The following is a 19,914-nucleotide window of genomic DNA, read 5'->3' as shown; positions in this document are numbered from 1 at the left end:
CTGTTGGTACTCTCAGTCTGTGTCTTGACGAAGAAGAGCCGCTTATATCCCATTTTTTACGGCTCAACGGATTCCCAAAGCGGCTTACAATCACCTTCCCTTCCTCTCCCTACAACAGACATCCTGTGAGGTAGGTGGGGCTGAGAGAGCTCTGAGAGGACTGTGACTGGCCCCAAGATCGCCCAGCTGGCTGCCTGTATAGGAGGAGGAGTGGGGAATTGAACCCAGATCTCCAGATCAGAGACTATCACTCTTCACCGCAACCCCAATCTGCTCTTCCAAGCATTGCCCTGAACATTTCCAGAGTTTTGTACACCAACACTTCCTAGTTTATAACCTGAGCCTCTTCGCTTTGTGCTCTCCTGCCAACGTCATAACCTCCTCAGCTAGCAGCACGACAGAACCAGCTGAGGCACCCAGAGAAGGGGTATGCCTGTCACGCAGGATCGAATTCATGCTGCTTTACCGCTGTTTTTTCTTTTCAATACCCCGTCCATATCTACGAGGCCTCCCCTGCTTTCCAAATAATATTTTCCCTCTGCTCCCAGCCCTGCCTAGAACTATCCCAGTAGACCGCACCCCAAGGGGAAAGCTTTATGATTTTCCAAGGTCCCTGCCTGACAGCTGTGGCCGGGGGCAGCTGTTCTTCCCACTCTCCGTCTCTGCGGCACCTGGGTTAGCACTGCCCTCTGCCCGTCGCTCATCAGACTGCAGAGCCTCGGAGCAAAGAGACATTTAGGGGCATCCAAATGGCGCAAGTAGAGGTTCCTCCTCAATTTACAGGATAGAGAATTTGACAATCCCATTGGGTGGAGGAAGGATATAAATGCCTTGATTCAGGCTACTGGATGACATCGTGCCCAGTCAAGACACCTTTGCCGTTTTCCTCTATTATAAACTAGCTCTCTGTTACCATGATGGTTTTCTAGGGCATGATGAAGAGATGAGATGTGGGAAATCCACAATCAAGATTTTATTTATCTGCTATTTTTAATGCCTCTCTTTTTTCCTGATGGTGTTAGAGAATGTGCAGGGATGCCTGAGATCTCCAGTTCAAATCTAGTCTCTGCTCAGGATTCCCTGTTCTGCCCTATCCCCGTCTCCTACACAACCTGGAACTCATAAGACTATCCTGCATCATAGGGTATTTAGATATTTAGTGCATTTACTTTAATGCAAGACTAAGGTCCCCAACCCCTAGTACGCCATTAAATAGGAGACGCTTGTTTTATGATTGCATACTATTCAAGGTTATATCCAGTAGTACATTTTTTTGTCATCATCTTTTTTCAGTAAATACAATCTTTGTTTTTTAAAACACCCTCCCTGGCTTTCCCCCAACCCAAAGCGGCTGACAACCTCGTCCTCTCTCCTCCATTTTGTCCCAACCGCAATCCTGTGAGGAAGGTTTGGCTGAGGTTGTGCGACACCCACAAGCTTTCACGGCAGGGTAGGGGTTCACAGAATCATAGAGTTGGAAGGGACCTCCAGGGTCATCTAGTCCAATCCCCTGCTGAATGCAAAAAATTCACAACTACCTGCCTGCCACAGCGACCCCAATTCCACACCCAGATGATTCCCCCATCCCACCCAAAAAAACCCCAGAATCCCTGGCCAGTCTGGCTTGAAAGGAATTCAACTCCTAATCCTAAAGTGGCAATTGGCATGCAAGAAAGAGCCCTGGGCATGCAAGAAAGAGCCACAAGAGCCAAGTACCAACACAATCCCTTCTGCCCACCCACTCACAATCTGCCTAAATTCACAGAATCTGGGTGCCCCGGATCACAGTCTGACATTATAATCACTACACCCCACTGTGTATTGACAGAAAGAAAAAGAAAACATTGTGAATGGCAGGATGAAATGGAAGGAGTGACATTCCTGTGCCAAGTGAAAATGTGTGCAGGACAAACATAAGGAGGGGCCGTAGCAATAATAGATGGTACCTCAGTCTTGTTAAGATGGGATCACCATTTCTGTGAGGTAAAAAGAAAACCCTGATCATGACTGAGGCCTTATCAAATAGCATCACCCTTCCGGGGGAATTTTGATTCAGCAGAATCACGCAGAAACCTCTTTTCAAGATCCTTTCTGTGAATAAAAGTGACTCTTGGGTCAGACTGAGGTTAGAGTGGACTCTTTACAGCTTATGTTTCGCTCGTTATGGACAAAGATATAGGGATTGCCAGCTAGGGTTCCATGGAACCCTGGGGTTACGCAGCCTTTCCTAAACGTTTGGATGGCCACTGACGTTACTAGACATCACAGGAGTCCATTCCCCCTGTGACTCTACAGGCTCTTTTTCCATAATGGAAACGATAAAGGATCAATCGATTGGTTGGCTCCCGCATCTTATGTCCGTGCCCACTTCTCTGAAGGGGCGTGGCAACAGTTTCAGGGTTCCTCAGAGCCTAAAAAACATTTCAGGTCAAAAGGTTGAAAAAGGCTGGGGATGCCTCCCCTCCACGCTCCCAGATGTGTATCCTGCTTGATTTTACTTGAACTAAGCCCTTTCTGTGCTCACTAATCAGGGGTAGTCACTGGCAGGGGGCTCATGGGAACTGTAGTCCATGGACATCTGGAGGGCCACAGTTTGACTACCCCTGCTCTAGATTATCGGAGATCGGATATCCTTTTAAATCGGATCCTGTCCCTGTTCTTTATCTTTCATGTAAATCCCCAGAGAGCACTTGGTTCCCCGCTGACTGACCAGATAAGGACCCCTGCCCCCCCCCCCCCCAAGGAGATCAGGGCCCTGATGGAACTTATTTATTTATTAGACTTACAGACCGCTGCTCTCAGACCAGCCGGCTCGTGGCAGTTTACACTAAAAACATGAAAAATTAAAATACAATCTCCATACAACCAGGAAAACTACCATCTTGCCGACAAAACTATACGATGGATGGTGGCAACAGTATCTGTCTCCTGTCAAGTCCCACAGGGCGTGCATGACGGAACTCTTCCATCGGGCTTATGGTTGAGGCCAGCTGAACAGCGGAAGAGCCATTGTATACTAATGAACCAGGCCTCCCTTCCCATCCTCCCCTTGATTTCTACCTGCTAGTAACATCTTGCTAGCAACATTGCCATCTTTATAATCATGGATAATCTACCATTGGTGCTGATGGGTATCTTATTTATGGTTTTAATGCTTTAGATGTTTTTGTTTTATTGGCAATGTAACTTTTATTGTTTTATTGTTACTGTATATTTAAAATGTTGTTCACAGTCCTGAGATGGCTAGTCCGAGATGCCAGTATACAAATTGATTAGATAGATAGATAGATAGATAGATAGATAGATAGATAGATAGATAGATAGATAGATAGATAGATAGATAGATAGATAGATAGATAGATAGATAGATAGATAGATAGATAGATAGAGAGATAGAGAGATAGAGAGATAGATAGAGAGATAGATAGAGAGATAGAGAGAGAAATAGAGAGAGAAATAGAGAGAGAGAAATAGAGAGCGATCCAATTTTTTTTTTGGGCTTAGTGAAGTATAGTCTTCTGTACCTTAATGAGAAAAAGTGGGGGAAACCAGAGAAACCATTTTTTTTGGGGAGGGGGGAGGGTTGCCTTGTGGTTCGTCAACACTTACTGCTCTGTTTAGGGATGGCCATGTTTTCTGAAACTGGGGTGATTAGTCTGTTGCAGCAGAAAACGGGAGACTATGTGGGCCAAAGAGACGTCGCATTCTCTACTTCGGATTGGATGAAGGGGATTTTGACTTTCATAAGCTAATACCTTGGACAAATGTGTTGGTCTTTGAGGTGCAGCTCTGGATTCACTCTGGTCAGTTTGCTGAGGGAGGCCAAACTGTGGCTCACCAGATGTCCATGGACTACAGTTCCCATGAACCCCTGCCAGCACATGCTTGACCACCCCTGATTCTAGCGTTGAATTCCCCACTCAGTTCAGATCCCCACTTTGTCAGGGAAGCTCACTGGAGGATGGGCCAGTCCCTCTCTTGCAGCCTACAACCTCACAAAGTTGGGACTGAAAAGTAAGGAAGATGTTGTAAGTCATTTGGAATTCCCCAGTTGGGGAGAAAAGTGGGATAAAAACACACAAATAAAACACACTAATCTCAGCTTGCACCCCACCAAACCCCAGAATCAACTGTGAATATCACCCCCATTACCTTCCTAGCCGCTCCTACCTGGAATCAAATCCCCTTGAACTCCCTGAGATCTACTTTTGAGTGAAAAGTTCTGCGGCTTATTGACACCTCTAAGAACACCCCAAAGACCTGTGCTGGATGAGACCCAAGTTCCACCTAATCCAGCATCCTGTTTCCAGCAGTGGCTGCCCAGATGGTTCTGGTAACCCACCAAACTAGGCCTTGCCGACCCATGAGCCAGGCTGCCTGCTTGCCCATTAACCGTTGGCCAAGAGTTTGTAGGTTTTTATAGGTCACGTCTTTACTGAAGTCAGACGGCGGGTGCCAAGAGAGGTCTGTCCCTTCAGGGCTCCTCGCCTCTTCGCTTGCTCTCTTCAGGCCTTCTTCCCTTTTTTCTTTGTGGCTTCCTTAGGGTTGTTCCGACTGGTGTTGGAAAAGGACTTGATGAGGAGAGAAGTGAACTTGCTGTAGCTGGCAGCTGGAGAAAAAAAGGTTAAAATTGGAGGGCTGATTCCTGTCTTCCTCCCCTCTTGAATTGACTTCTGCGGGGTGATTTTCACAACACTGGGATAGCCTAAGAAATTGCATCCATTGCTATGAATGAGGCTAGCCCCTCCATCACCTTTTTGAGCCTATGGGCTGGGCATCTTTGGAATTCCAAAACAGGGTGGTGAGCACCACTACAACATGGCTGCCATGGAAGGTGGAGCCAACCACAAAATGGCTGCCATAGGAGGCAGAGCCAACCACAAAATGTCAGCGAGTGAGATTATACGTAACTGTAATAAGGTAAAGGTAAAGGTATCCCCTGTGTAAGCACTGGGTCATGTCTGACCCTTGGGGTGATGCCCTCTATTGAGTTTCCATGGCAGACTCAATATGTGGTGGTTTGCCAGTGCCTTCCCCAGTCATTACCGTTTACCCCCCAGCAAGCTGGGTACTCATTTTACCGACCTCGGAAGGATGGAAGGCTGAGTCAATCTTGAGCCGGCTGCTGGGATTGAACTCCCAGCCTTATGGGCAGAGCTTTCAGACTGCATTTCTGCTGCCTTACCACTCTGTGCCACAAGAGGCTCATTAACTGTAACTGTAATAGTAACTCTTTAATATTTCAGGAAGAAGCTCTGTTTAGCAGGATTTTAACATTAACATATACATACAGCTTATTTATGTGTTTATTTTTTATATTTATATACCGCCCTCCGTGAAGGCTCAGGGCAGTTCACATAAAACAGAACAGAAGCAGTACAGATAACTTAGATTAACAATAATGAATGAAGTGAAACAACAAGCAATGTGGAACAGTACAAAAATGTGGGAAACGTTACATTAACTCATATTGATAGCCCATTGGGTTGGGTGGAATTATGGTGGGTGCCATAGGAGCGGGCTCAGGAGGAGGGCCCTTGGGAAGTGATGGTACAGGTCGATCTCTCAACCAAATGCCTGGTGGAGGAGCTCCCTTTTGCAGGCCCTGCGGAACTGTTCACGTTCTGTCAGGGCCCTGATCTTCTCTGGGAACTCCTTCCTTACCTTCACTCATGCAGCGAAGATCCTTGTGCGGAGCCAATCAGAAGCCCCGGTGGGCTAAAGCCCCACCTACTTCTGAAGAACACTTGGAGGGCATCAGGAAAGGGTTATTACAATGGTGACCATGGGCGTCATGTTGGGGACCCCCTGAACTAGCTTATAAACTATCATTTATTAGAAACCAACCTTATTTTCAGCCCTGTCAACCATGATCAATCACAGTCTGTTTTCTGCCCCTCTTTTTAAGGTAAAGGTAAAGGTATCCCCTGTGCAAGCACCGAGTCATGTCTGACCCTTGGGGTGACGCCCTCCAGCGTTTTCATGGCAGACTCAGTACGGGGTGGTTTGCCAGTGCCTTCCCCAGTCATTACCGTTTACCCCACAGCAAGCTGGGTACTCATTTTACCGACCTCGGAAGGATGGAAGGCTGAGTCAACCTTGAGCTGGCTGCTGAGATTGAACTCCCAGCCTCATGGGCAGAGCTTCAGACTGCATGTCTGCTGCCTTACCACTCTGCGCCACAAGAGGCTCCTCTTTTTACCTACTTGCTATTTTGAATGGCTAGAGTTGTTATTCTTCAGGCATCAACTCCCTCTCCAAAGATCTCTAAAAGCTAGATCTCTTGAGTAGGACAAGCAGATACAATGTCTTGGCAGCACAGACACATGCTTGTTCATGCCTGCGCATGAGCACTAAGATGTCCTGCAGTGCACAACCTGTAGTTTCTCATACAGTTGAGGTATACTTTCAACGACTGATTGTACATTGCCAGACAGCTGAGTTATTTCTTTCCTGGTGTATCTTTAGCCAAAAGAAGAATATAAATCTAAATGGTTGGAATTGCAGAATACGTAGATACGGCATAGAGTAGGTGGCTGGTAAAGAATAATAATAATAATAATAATAATAATAATAATAATAATAATAATAATAATAATAATAATAATAATAATAATAATAATAGACTAAACTGGCATTGGAGTAAACACAAGTAGTGGACTTCTAATGAACCAGCCAGGAACGTTGAGCAAACGAACAAATAAACTACAACTTTTTATTACCCAGTGCGCATAATTATAAGATTCAAAATGGCATATAAAGATACCATTAAACATTCAAATCCAGGCATACAGCAACAGAAGTTGCTGTATGCTTGGGTTTTTAATGGTATCTTTGTCATTTTGAATCTTATAATTATGCACACTGTGTAATAAAGACAAAATCAGAGTCCAGTAGCACCTTTAAAACCAACAAAGATTTATTCAAGGCGTGAGCTTTCAAGTAAAGCACCAACATGGCTACCCACTTGAATCTGTGTAATAAAGAGTTGTATTTTATTTTATTTTTTCGTTTGCTCAGCTTTTGGGATCTGGCTGGCTTTCTCCCCTCTTTTTGGTTTCCCCTTATAATGAGCCAGACCACTGGATTATCAAGGTCACCTTTGTCTGCTCTGACAAAAGACCTCCCAGGCAGAGGACTTTCACATCACTTTCTTTGCTTAACTATGCTATAAGGGAAATGTCTGATGTACAAAGAAGAAGAGAAGAGCCTGCAGGGGGCAGCAAGAAGTCAATTTGGGAGGATAAGGAGGTCAGCACCATCTCTCTCCTGTTCAGTGTCATTTCTTGCCTGTCTCCAGATTGCTAGCAATTTCCTCCTCCTTAGAATCATAGATTTGGAAGGGGTATTCAGGGTCATCTAGTCCAACTCCCCTGCACAATGCACTCACAGTGACCTCAATTTCATGCACAAGTGATCGCCCCCCCTCCCCCCCATCAAAAATCTCCAGAATCCAGCCTGGTTTGGAGGAAATTCACCTACCATCCCACAGAGGCAATCAGCAATTCCCAGGGTATGCAAGGGAGAAGAAGAAGAAGAGAAAGAGGAAGAAGAGTTGGTTCTTAATATGCTGCTTTTCTCTACCAATGGCTTACAGTCGCCTTCCATTTCCTCTCCCCAGAACAGACACCCTGTGAGGTGGGTGAGGCTGAGAGAGCCCTGATATCACTGCTCGGTCAGAACAGCTTTATCAGTGCCGTGGCAAGACCAAGGACACCCAGCTGGCTGCATGTGGGGGAGCGTGGAATCAAACCCGGCTCGCCAGATTAGAAGTCCGCACTCCTAACCACTACACCAAGCTGGCTCTCACACCAAGGACCACAAGAGACAAGCACTGACACATCCCTCCCTGTCCACCCACTCACAATCTTCTCAGAAGTTTGCCACTCTCTCTCAGCTATAGATGTGGTTAGGAGCCTATTTCTCTCCACTTTCCTATCAAGTTGGTTAGTTCCTAAAACAAACTATCCTTTAATCAGGTTGTGCACTGTTGCTGTGTTAATTACACTGCCAACAAACTAGAGATGCCAGGGACTGAACCTGCAGCCTTCTGTATGCAAAACGGATGCTCTACCACTAAATCGCAACCCTTCCTTTCCCTTCTCTAACACTGTGGAATATCATCCACTTCTTCCTTCATGCCTCATTCCATCCATCAATCCAGGGATCCCAGATGACAGTGTCAAAAACCAAGGGCATACAAGAGTTGTGGCATCAATCCCATGGCTCTGACAATGGGCCAAAGAAATGATCTGTCTAGAATTCTTTTACCCCCTCATGTGCTACTCCCAAAACAGCTTAGGCTGGTTCCTGTCCTGGAAATGATGCTTTTGGCAGGTCCCTGCAAACTCCTGGGAAGAGGAAGTGGACTGTAAATGGGTGTGGCATACCAGCATAAAGTTAAGAGATACAAAATGATGATCTAACTCAGTAGTCCTCTATGTCACGGGTAGTCAACCTGCGGTCCTCCAGATGTTCATGGACTACCATTCCCATGAGCCCCTGCCAGCAACACTGGCAGGGGCTCATGGGAATGGTAGTCCATGGACATCTGGAGGACCGCAGGTTGATTACCCCTGCCTATGTGACACCATGGAACAATTGAGTCCAGTAGCACTTTAAAGACCAGATACCTGATGGAGATGGTTCTGACTCAACAGCTTGTTCCATGAACATCTTGTTGGTCTTTAAGGTTGGTCTTCAATATTGCAGGATTCAATATTCATGGTTAATCTTTAATAATGCTGGATTCAGTTTTCACTCTGCTGCTGCAGATCAACATGGCTACCCACCTAAAATATCAGTATACATCTCGGAATCTTTCAGTGTCTGACTTCCTCAACCAGGGTTTTGTGCAACCACGGAGTTTCTTGACAGCCTTGGAAGGGTTTCCCAAATGGGTGGGAGTTAATTTTGTATATATTTTAGAAAATTGTTAAACATTTATCGAGTGCTATGACCATGTATGGTCAGGTCAACCCACCCACCCCTCCCAAAATGGCCAATGAGGGGCCTGGAGGGGGTGGGAAGGGGAGGGGCCCTGGGTGGGCATATCCACAGCTGTGCTTCCCAACCATATGCCCGGTCATGCCCCTTCTGGGGTTTCTCAAAGCCTGAAGAATGTTTCAGGGGGTTCTCAACGGTAAAAAAGTCATGAAAGGCTGATCCATGTGCACAGGCTCCACCCCTGAGATATACAGAGGCTATGCATACGGACTCTGTGTTCATGAGCCAATGGTTTGGTGTAGGCTGGGGAGGGTGGCGTGTTCATATTTGCTTCCCATCAACACAGATTAAGTTCGAGACGCATAATGTCATCTGTAAAGGACAAGGATGAGGCATTGTCATGTGATCACTTAGATATGGCTCAGCCGTGGGAGTTAGCTGGTCTTGCATTAGGAAGTCTCTGTTGTTCTGCTTCTTCACCTTAATCTTGTACACCCCTCCCCCACCTTGCACGGTGGCTCCCATCCCCTGGGCTTCTGCAGTGAGCCAACTGGGAAGGGCGGGCTATAAAAATAAAATAATTATTGCTACATTTAGAATTGGGATCCTACGGAGAACATGCAGTTGCCGCCTGGGCAGCAGCCCCTAGGGCATTTGCTGGCAGGGGCTCATGGGAATTGTAGTCCATGGACATCTGGAGGGCCGCAGTTTGACTACCCTTGCCCTAGGGTGATCAAGGCTTACACAGAACGTCTAGGACAGCGCCTACCTCTTTGAGATGAATGGCTTCTATGTGATCTGCTCCTCTTGGTGGTTTTCCTGAAAGAGGGATGGCCTCTGTTAGAACGGCCTATGATACCCCTTCCCTTCCCTTCCCTTCCCTTCCCTTCCCTTCCCTTCCCTTCCCTTCCCTTCCCTTCCCTTCCCTTCCCTTCCCTTCCCTTCCCTTCCCTGCCCCTCCCTTGTTCTCCTGCCTTCTGGGCAATCGACTACTGGCTCTGGTGTGTGGGCTGTCTACGTCCTCCTTCTGTCCCCTTTAGTAAGCGGCTCCTTGAATTTGCAGGGCTTCCCTTTTAAGGACTCACTTCTGCACTGAACCAGATTTAATCTGCAAAAGTGAAACCCTTGAGACCCAGGGAATTTGTCACTAAGAATTCTGTGTGTGTGTGTGTGTGTGTGTGTGTGTGTATACCAGGTGGTATATCAGTGGAAATCAGGGATCCAGGAACTAGGAGGGCATATGCACAATTGCACATGGATGCTGTGTGTGTGTCTGTTAAGTGCTGAGTTGCTTCTCACTTATCGTGATCCTATGAATTTATGACCTTTGCAATATCCCATTGTTAACAGCCTGGCTCAGGTCTTGCAAGCTGAAGGCCGTGGCTTCCCCACCTGAGCCCACCCATCCTCTTCCCCTGCAGCCTTCAGCTTTTCCTAGCCAAACAGGGAAGTGGAACCAGGGAAGGGCTGTGACTTAGTCGTAAAGAATCAGCTTAGCATGTGGAAGGTTCGAGATTCAGTTCCTGGTGCTTCCAGCAAAAAGGATGAGGCAGTAGGTGAGGCGGAAGACCTCCATCTAGGACATGGGTGGGAAGATCTATAATGCTGCATGGTATATAAATTGGTGGTGTTGGTGGGTTTCCCTAGTTCCATTTCGGGCCAGTTTTTGCCTCTTTATACCATCATGCTGGGGTCACAATAAAGAGCTGAAAGGAACTCCCAGTGTTCTGTACCCATTCCGCACACCTAGGATAATGCACTTTCGGTGTGCTTTGGCAGCTGGATTACCTTGTGTGGAACAGGAAAATCTACTTCTAAAGTGTACTGAAACTGCATTATGTACTGCGTGCAGAATAGGCCCACAGACCTAACAACCATGGCCCTGTGAAGGACTGGAGGTTTGGGAAGGCCTTAATTCGTAGGGTCACCATAAGGTAAAGGTAAAGGTAAAGGTATCCCCTGTGCAAGCACCGAGTCATGTCTGACCCTTGGGGTGACGCCCTCTAGCGTTTTCATGGCAGACTCAATACGGGGTGGTTTGCCAGTGCCTTCCCCAGTCATCACTGGGTACTCATTTTACCGACCTCGGAAGGATGGAAGGCTGAGTCAACCTTGAGCCGGCTGCTGGGATTGAACTCCCAACCTCATGGGCAAAGCTTTCAGGCGGCTGCCTTATCACTCTGCGCCACAAGAGGCTCTTTAGGGTCACAATAAGTCGGAAGCAATTTGATGACACTTAACACATACAGACACATGGGAAATGGACATAAAAGGGCTCACAGGTGTCTCATTCACAAGAAAGGAACAGAATTTAATCCGGGATTTTTAAGTCAACTGCGGGGATGAGAAATTTGAATGAGTGTGTGCCTGTCTCTCCAGATCCCTGTCTGCTGTCTGGGCACCTGGCGTGTGATTCCACTAGTACCTGCTTGCAGGACGTCTGGTCTTTGGTCTCCGCTCCACGCTCCCTTGCGAAGGTTCCTTAAGTTGCTCTTGAGGTTCCTGGTCCTCTAAAAGCGGAGCCCTTTCTTCTTCCGTTGTCTCGTCTTGGCTGGGAGGGGAGGTGGAGGAGCTGGTGTCTTCTCGCATGCTCTGCTGCTCCGGAGAGGGCTCTTGGAGGGGCTCTGCTGGGTTGCCCTCCTCCTTCTCCTCCTTGGTCTCTTCTGGCAGGGCATTTTCTGCTTCAGGGTCTTCTCCATCCACAAAGCCTGAGGGCTCCACTGGTCTCTGGACAGACAAAAGCAAAGTCGGAGAATGGATTCCTGCAGAAATGGGAAGGCACTTGGAGCCCTTCCCCTTCCCCAAGGAGGCTGCCTGTTGCAGCTCTGTATGAGTCACCCCTCTGGCCTGCCCTCCTCTTAGACAGAAGACAGGCATCACTGCCGAGGTCTCCTGCAGAAATGCAAGGAGGACTCTTCTGAGGACAGTTCTTAACCACTATACCAAAAACCACTACACCAAAAGCTCCATGCTCTGGGCCCAATCAGGCCTGGTAACGTTTCAAAATCACCCTAAAATGGCAGTGGAGTCCTCGTGACAGACATGAGCAGCCTTCCCAGCTCTCGGTTGGGATATATCTGGAGATTTGGGGGGTGGAGCCTGGGCAGGGACCTCAGCTGACTAGAGTGCCACTGAGTCCCCGCTCCAAGGTAGCCATTTTCTCCAGGGGAACTGATCTTGGTTGCCTGCAGAGCAATTGTAATAGCAGGAGCTCTCCAGGTGTCCCCTGTAGGGTGGCAACCCTAGCCCTGAGGATCCTGTCCCATCTAGTCTGGCCCTAAGTAGGTGTCCTTCTTCTGGCCTGGCTGTTTCTCTCTCTGGCCACCCAACCTCTCTATGTGGCAGCCCAGCTAGCAAGGCAGGGGGAGGGTGCTTCCTTCTTCAAGGGAGGGGCCGTGGCTCAGTGGCCGAGCCTCTGCTTGGCACACAGAAGGCCCCAAGTTCGATCCCTGGCCTCTCCAGTGGAAAGGATCAGGGAGAAGGTGATGCGAAAGCCTTTGGCTCAAGGCCACGGGGAGCTACTACCGGTCGAGTAGGCGGGACTGATGCAGGTGGACCAAGGGTCCGGTCCAGGACCAGGCAGCTCCGCAGGTATGCTCCCTCCAGGGAGATCCCAGATGCCCGCTCGGGGAGGCGCCCTCCAGGAACTCACCTCCTCAGGCTCCTGGGGGGCTTCCTGCTCCAGCATGGGTTCTCGGGGCGGCTCTTGCAGCTTGTGCTTCGGCCTGGAGGGGGGCCTCAGCAGGTGGATGATCTTGACCCAGGACTCAAAGATGTCCTCCTGCCCATCCTGCGGGGGACACAGCTGCAGGTAGAAGGTGCGCCCGCTGACCAGCTTGAAGCGGAGTTGCTGCCTCTCCCGGTCGTGGACGGATATCTTGACGAAGCATAAGGGAAGGAGCCTGGATCGGAGAGGGAGGGAGGAAGGTTTCGGTGGGCGCGTGGGAGGGAGAGAGGGAGGAGAAGAGCCCCCTGCCCCTCTCATGCTGCCCCCTTTTTGTTCTCAAAGTCTGATTTGAGTTCCTCCTGACCGCCAGGAAGATAGTTTTAGAGGGGAGCCAGAATGGCCCACAGTAAGAAGAGCTGATTTTTGTACATCGCTTTTTACTACCCAAAGGAGTCAAAGTGGCTTACAATCACCTTAGTTATTGGTAGGTGAATTTCCTTCAGGCCAAGCTGGATTCTGGAGAATTTTGGTGGTGGGGGGGATCATTTGGGTATCAAATTGGGGTCACTGTGGGTAGGCAGGTAGTTGTGAGTTCCTGCATTGTGCAAGAGATTGATGATCCTGGGGGCCCCTTCCAACTACATGATTCTATGATTCCCTTTCTCTCCCCACAACCGACAACCTATGAGGTAGGTGGGAGCTCTGAGACAGGCCCCAGGTCACCTGACAGCAGGCCTCATGTGTCTCAAAGCAGCTTACTATCGCCTTCCCTGCCCCTCCCCACAACAGAGACCTTGTGAGGTCAGTGGGGCTGAGAGAGCTCTGACAGAAATGCTCTGCGAGAACAGCACTAACTGGACTGTGACTAGCTGCAAGTGGTGAAGAGGGGCTCTCCAGATTAGAGCCCTTTGCTCTTAGCCACATTTTAACCGTTCGATTCTGAGGGAGAATGCACGTAGGCAGATTCCTTAGAAGGAGCAGAGGGCTCAAGGCTTAGAAAATTACGGATGCAAACAGGCTTTATCGTGAATGCTGATAAGAAAACAAGAAATAATCATTAAGCAAGCTGAGGCAGTACTTCTTGAGTCTAATATATCTCCTTGATTATAAGAAATCCCTTAGGAGACAGGATAGGGCAGAGATAGCATCCTATGCTAAGCTAACTCTCCGAGCGGGAAGAGATGCGGAATCCGTGTCTGGATCTTGCTCTCCAAAATGGAGAGTCATCAGAGAGCGGGACAAAGGGCCGTAGAAGATAAGAGGAAACAGACCACAATTCCCTGAGATCTACCAGTACAAAGGGATGGCAATAAAAGAGAGAGGAAACAGGCCGTTTTGGGACCTGACTCGCCTATCCCAAACGAAGCACTGCCCCCTCTCAGGGGCTCAGAAGCAGCAAAATTGGCTTCTCTTCTAACAGATTTTAATCCGGGAGCCCCTTGGAGACCAACAAGACTTTCAGGATATAAGCGGCTGAGAGTTAAAGCTCGACTAATTCAGCTCCAACAAATTCAGCAAAAAAAAAAAAAAAGTTTATGGAATTCTGGACACCCTAGCACCTTTTAATTAAGGGATTGAGTAAAATGTTTAATTGTTGGTGCTCTCTCTCTCTCTGTTTGGAGTAATTAAATAAATATTTTTTAAAAAACTTCCTTCGGTCCGTTTGCACCCTGCATGGCATTAATCTATATCTATACATTCCTAAAACGTTGCCAAGCCATAATTTGGGTGTTCGTTTTGTGTGACGCTTGCCAATGCAGAACAACCCGGGCAAAAGAAAGAGGGCAAGAAAGAGATGACTTATTCAATAATGATGGGTTAATTTTTTTGATATTCCTGTCTCTACACGCTCTCCATTCGTTTCAACATGAGATCTAATAATAGCGTCCCCCCTTGAACCTTCCTTTCTGAAATGTTTTGGGTGTATGTTGATCTGCAATGGAAGAGCAAGATCTGAGCCCAGATTTGAGACCGACAACATCTGAAGAGCATATATCTGATGAAGGGAGTTTTGCCTCTCATGAGCTGATACTCCCCAAAATCTCGTTGGTCTTTTAAGGTGCTACTGGGCTAAAATCTCGCTCTCATTAAAAAGGAATCTAAGAAGTATTCTCTCTTACATCACTCGCTTTTCTGCCTATTCTGTTACAGGTTTGACCCATGCGCTCATGCCATCCTGTGGACTGGGAAACCACCGCCATGGGGGCGGGGGAAGTCTCGAATGAAACTATATGTGCCCTCACATCAAGCTGTTAGAGGGAAGGGAATTTTACCAAATGAACCTGTAATGTGAAGGGGGAATGGTGGGAAGGAGCAGAGGTTGGAGTGTACGCTACTCCCCTATCCTTTCCTCTTCACCTCTTTGATAATTGGGGGAGGGATGGGATTTTTAGCCGTCATGTTAGTAGATTGATGTTTTAATGGGAATTTTAAAGGGATTAAAGGGACCCGCCTCGAGCCTATCAGGAGAGGCAGGAAATAAATCTAATAATAATAATAATAATAATAATAATAATAATAATAATAATAATAATAATAATAATAATAATAAGAAGAAGAAGAAGAAGAAGAAGAAGAAGAAGAAGAAGAAGAAGAAGAAGAAGAAGAAGAAGAGTTGGTTCTTATATGCCGCTTTTCCCTACCCGAAGGAGGCTCAAAGCGGCTTACAGTCGCCTTCCCATTCCTCTCCCCACAACAGACACCCTGTGGGGTGGGTGAGGCTGAGAGAGCCCTGATATCCCTGCTCGGTCAGAACAGTTTTATCAGTGCCGTGGCGAGCCCAAGGTCACCCAGCTGGTTGCATGTGGGGGAGCGCAGAATCGAACCTGGCATGCCAGATTAGAAGTCTGCACTCCTAACCACTACACCAAACTGGCTCTCTCTATTATTATTATTAATAATAATAATAATAATAATGAGCAGAAGGCGGTGGCCAGCGGCGCGTGTGCTACATTCGCTCGCAGGGGCTCATGGGAATTGTAGTCCATGGACATCTGGAGGGCCGCAGTTTGACTACCCCTGGATTAGGGGGTACGGGCAATAGCAGGGCACAACTGGCGCTGTTACTTGAGCTGTATAAGAAATAGCGAGGCACCTTTCCCACGGATAGTTGGAACTTTGGATGCAAAAAGCCACGCAGCAGATAATACGAAGCATCTTTGCTCAGCAGGGGCCGCTAAGGTTTTGCAAAGACACGAGCCACGCTAACTGAGTTTTAGTAAAACCGACGCCACTGCCATATTGTGCTGCCAAGGCTTCGCAGAATGTCCCAAGAAGCTGGTCTGTCTCGTAATGCACCATTTGCACTGAGCATCTGTTAGACAAGGCCGCATGAGGCTCTGATTGCTTCCTTTTGTGCCCTGCAGTGTGCAGGTGATGCCACAGAGAGATAGGCAAGATCAGGAGGAGACATTTCAGGGCAGAAGCTTAAAATCGAGGACGCTCACGAGCCTGGCCTCACCTGGTGAGCTCGAACAGCATGCGTGGGTGGTGGCGGATCCTGGTGTGTGGGGCCAGACGCCGCTCTTTGGAGGGGAGGACAGGCCGGGCCAAGAGAAGCATGTTGGGGATCCGAAGGGTTGGGCTGGTGGCTGCGATCGCCACCCTGACCAGCTGCACCTGGTTGTGGACGTCGACAGCACCCCCTTTCTTGCTGATCTGCAGCGGAGGGGAAAAGGAGCACAGGTGAGGAAGTCCGAAAGCATCCTATCAGGAAAGTGTGTGGGTCCGAGAATAGCGGGGCAGCACCTGCTGAAACCGGAAGAGCTGCCAAGAGAATTCTGCCAGGTATAGTATCATAGAATCATAGAATCATAGAATCATAGAATCATAGAGTTGGAAGGGGCCATACAGGCCATCTAGTCCAACCCCCTGCTCAACACAGGATCAGCCCTAAGCATCCTAAAGCATCCAAGAAAAGTGTGTATCCAACCTTTGCTTGAAGACTGCCAGTGAGGGGGAGCTCACCACCTCCTTAGGCAGCCTATTCCACTGCTGATCTACTCTGACTGTGAAAAAAAAACTTTCCCCATATTGTGGCGATGGGACAAGCAAGATGGCGGGAAATGTTGTTGTCACAGAGGGCTTATGGTGACTTCATAGGGCGAGGGTGGCCAGACTGGCTCTCCAGATGTCCATGGAGATATCTAGATGTCCCAGGGGCTAATGGGAATTGTAGTCCGTGGACATCTGGAGAGCCACAGTTTGGTGGGTTTCCAAAGCAAGGACAGAACAGAGGCGGTTTGCCATTGGCTGCCTCTGCAGCCCAACTTTGGTATTCCTTGGTGGTCTCCCAGCCAAATACTAACCAGGGCTGACCCTGTTTAGCTTTCAAGATCTGGCAAGATTGAGCTAATCTGGATCATCCCGGTCAGGGCATCAATTCCCTGGTAGTCTGCCTTAGAGCAACCCCATCAGGTTTTCAAGACAAGAGCGGTTCAGAGGTGGTCGGCCGTTGCCTTCCTCTGCACAGCAACCCTGGACTTCTTTGGTGGTCTCTCATCCAAGGAGCTTCCAAAATCTAAGGAGATCAGGTGAGCCACCAGAAGCCTATAGAGGAAGATTCCTATAGGGCCTACACTTAACCACGACAGAGAGGGAACTCAAGCACCCTTCAGCTTACACGACTCCAAATACACCTCCCCTCAGGATGGTCCAGGAACCCCTGGTATGTTGTCAACTTATTGTCCCCCTCACAGCAGTCAGAAAAGCACTGTGGCTCAATGTAGAAGACAGGCTCAGCCTAGCAAAGGTCCAAGCCAGGACATCTCTTGTCAAAAAGGATCTCAGGTAGCTAAGACGGCCAAGTTCAGTTTGGGAAATTCCTGGAGATTTGGGGTGGAACTTGGGGAGTATGGGGTTTAGGGACAGGGGGAAGGACTTGGTGGGTATAATGCCGTAGAGCAGTGGTTGTCGAACTGTGGCTCTCTAGATGTTGACTACAATTCCCATGAGCCAGCATGGTTCCTTCGAAGGGTAGACTCTGCTGGAAGGGACTCATGGTAATTGTAATTCATGGACATCTGGAAATCCAAAGTTTAGCCACTGCAACCATAGAGTCTACCCCACGGGTAGTCAAACTGCGGCCCTCCAGGTGTCTATGGACTACAATTCCCATGAGCCCCTGCCAGCGTTCGCCACTTTCTCCAGGGAAATTGATCTCTGGCGGTCAGTTATAATTCCAGGAGATTGCACTTGAATGTCCTAATAAAAAGCATTAAATGGATTGTTATTTGCTTTCTGGGGGGAAAGAATAGATATTTCTCTCCTTTGGTGTTTTTTTATTGGGTGGATTCTACTGCACCATCACTTGTATGTTTTATTCTGGAATTGAATGCATTGTTTCCTAGTGGGGAGGGGGGAGGTCAGAGGCTTACCAGAAGAATGCCTCGATCATGTTGCTGGCATCACACAGGAAGTGATGTCATCACACCAGTGACATCTGGGTAATGCTCTGGTATTTGGGCAAAACCTTTACGGTAAACCAGCTTCTACCATACAACTTTTTGCCAGAGCGTCATCAGGAAGTCGCAGGCAGGATGGCGCCTCTTCCTATGCCACCGCAGCAATGTGCCCTATTGTCGACTTCTTTCTACTGTCATCATCTGGGCATGGAATTAGGGTCCCTGTGGGTGGGCAGATATTTGTGAATTTCCTGCAGGGGGTTGGACTAGATGACCCCGAAAGACCCTTCAAACTCTATGGTTTTAGGCAGGGCCTAGCAGCAGAGACTCCTGCCTCCACCAGGGGGTCTGGCAACCCGTTTCCCTAGGCCCGTAATCCGCTGTGAATCTCCACAGGAAAAACAGACTGCAAGTGTACATAAACAGGGCGTGCTCCGCATTTGTTTCCCGGCCCCCCACCCCCGAAAGGCTTACCTGGACAAAGTCACTTTCAAACATGGGGGAAAACTTCAGCAAGCTGTATTCCCCCAGGCGGAGCTGCCGCTGGAGCGGCCCCATGGCCGTGTTGAAGAGACCTTGGCTTCGGCTACGCTCGCCAGGCCTGCGGAACGGCACCCGGGAATCATCCGACATCCTTCTTCGTGACGGGGCTACAAGTGGTGGGACTGGCAGGGAGAGTGGGAGAAGGGGGGAAGGAGAAGCAACCGGGAGTTAGGATAGTAGACCATAGCAAGAACAAGCTTGACCTGCTGAACAGCAGAAAAACAGCTGTCCTCCACAGGCTCCAGAGTCCAGCCTCAAATCTCCAGGAGTTTCCCAATTTGGAGGCAGCAAGTCTACTGAGACAGCTTGGTGTAGTGATTAGGAGCGCGGATTTCTAATCTGGCGAGCTGGGTCTCATTCCCCGCTCCTTCACATGCAGCCAGCTGGGTGACCTTGGGCTCAGCACAGCACTGATGAAACTGTTCTGACCCACCTCACAGGGTGTCTGTTGTGGGGAGAGGAAAGGGAAAGTGAATATAAGCCACTTTGAGACTCCTTCGGGTAGAGAAAAGCAGCATATAAGAAAACTCTTGGTCTTCTTCCTCATCCCCTGCTGTTGGCCAGGGACACCTGCAATCCTAATTGATCTCCAAATGATGAAGATCAATTCCCAGGAGAGAACAGCTGATCTGGAGGGTGGAGTCTGTTGAGGCCCCTCCCCTGCCTAAACCCCTCCAGGCTCCGCCCTCCAAATCTCCAGGTATTCCCCCCCCCCCCCCAGAGCTGGCAGCCTTATTGTTAGGTCCCACGGACCCTGCTATTTGTAGCCTTCCTGGTGGGGGCAGTTCTGACTACCAGTGTTGGGAGCCCAGCACACTTAAGAAGACCCCTTTTTTGCTTCACTACTAAATTGTTTCCTCGCCATGAAGCAACAAAGCGCTTTCTCTCTTTCCAGCCTCTTGCTGGGGCCTGGCTCCTCCTGCGTCCTGGAAAATAAAACAGCCACTGTCTACCAACTGCAAAGCAGCAGGCCTCTGGCTAAAGAGCAGTGCCTCGGAACCGATAAGCCACGGGCCTACAGCATCCTGCGGTGTTCAAGCTCTTCTGCTCACCTGTGATATTGGGTGCCCCTGCCTGCCTGCCTGGCGTAGTCCCTCTTTTCCTGGCATTCCTGAGTTGTTACTGTCTCCCCCCTCTCCTCCCCCCCCCCCCCCCGCTGGGATGGAAGCACTTTGGTGATGTCATCGCTCCCTCTATGACCTTTTATTCCATTGCCACGGGCAGGCGATTGCGGAGTTGCCAACTTTTTTCTTGGCTGGGCTCTCATATAACTGATGAACTAACAAAATCTCCCTTTCCCCTGGCATGCAGAGGAAACGATCATTAAAAAAAATAAAACATTTGCCTGCAGAATAC

General features: G+C 48.7%; 1 protein-coding gene across 1 annotated transcript; it reads right to left on the bottom strand.

The window, feature by feature from the left end:
* Window positions 1–4,406: 4,406 nt before the first annotated feature.
* LOC143832530 (Golgi-associated RAB2 interactor protein 4-like) lies at window positions 4,407–19,710 on the bottom strand. The gene is made up of 7 exons (XM_077327122.1): window positions 19,611–19,710; window positions 18,490–18,680; window positions 16,074–16,270; window positions 12,599–12,848; window positions 11,372–11,673; window positions 9,716–9,765; window positions 4,407–4,609 (listed from the first exon to the last, which is right to left on the bottom strand). The coding sequence occupies exons 2-7, from the start codon at window positions 18,646–18,648 to the stop codon at window positions 4,506–4,508; spliced, it is 1,062 nt and encodes a 353-aa protein (XP_077183237.1). The 5' UTR covers window positions 18,649–18,680; window positions 19,611–19,710; the 3' UTR covers window positions 4,407–4,505.
* Between the last annotated feature and the right edge of the window lie 204 nt (window positions 19,711–19,914).

Source organism: Paroedura picta, chromosome 1 (assembly GCF_049243985.1).
Source record: "Paroedura picta isolate Pp20150507F chromosome 1, Ppicta_v3.0, whole genome shotgun sequence".
NCBI classification, from domain to species: domain Eukaryota; kingdom Metazoa; phylum Chordata; class Lepidosauria; order Squamata; family Gekkonidae; genus Paroedura; species Paroedura picta.
Note: the sequence above shows the minus strand (reverse complement) of the source record. Positions and strands in the feature narration are given on the sequence as shown.

Excerpts from the sequence above, each read along its gene's own strand:
- LOC143832530 (XM_077327122.1), bottom strand. The coding sequence starts at position 18,648 with ATGTCGGATGATTCCCGGGTGCCGTTCCGCAGGCCTGGCGAGCGTAGC. Across the intron at positions 16,271-18,489 it reads TTGAAAGTGACTTTGTCCAG|ATCAGCAAGAAAGGGGGTGC; the intron begins GTAAGCCTTTCG and ends CCTCCGCTGCAG. Across the intron at positions 9,766-11,371 it reads ACCAGACGTCCTGCAAGCAG|GAAAACCACCAAGAGGAGCA; the intron begins GTACTAGTGGAA and ends TCCCTCTTTCAG.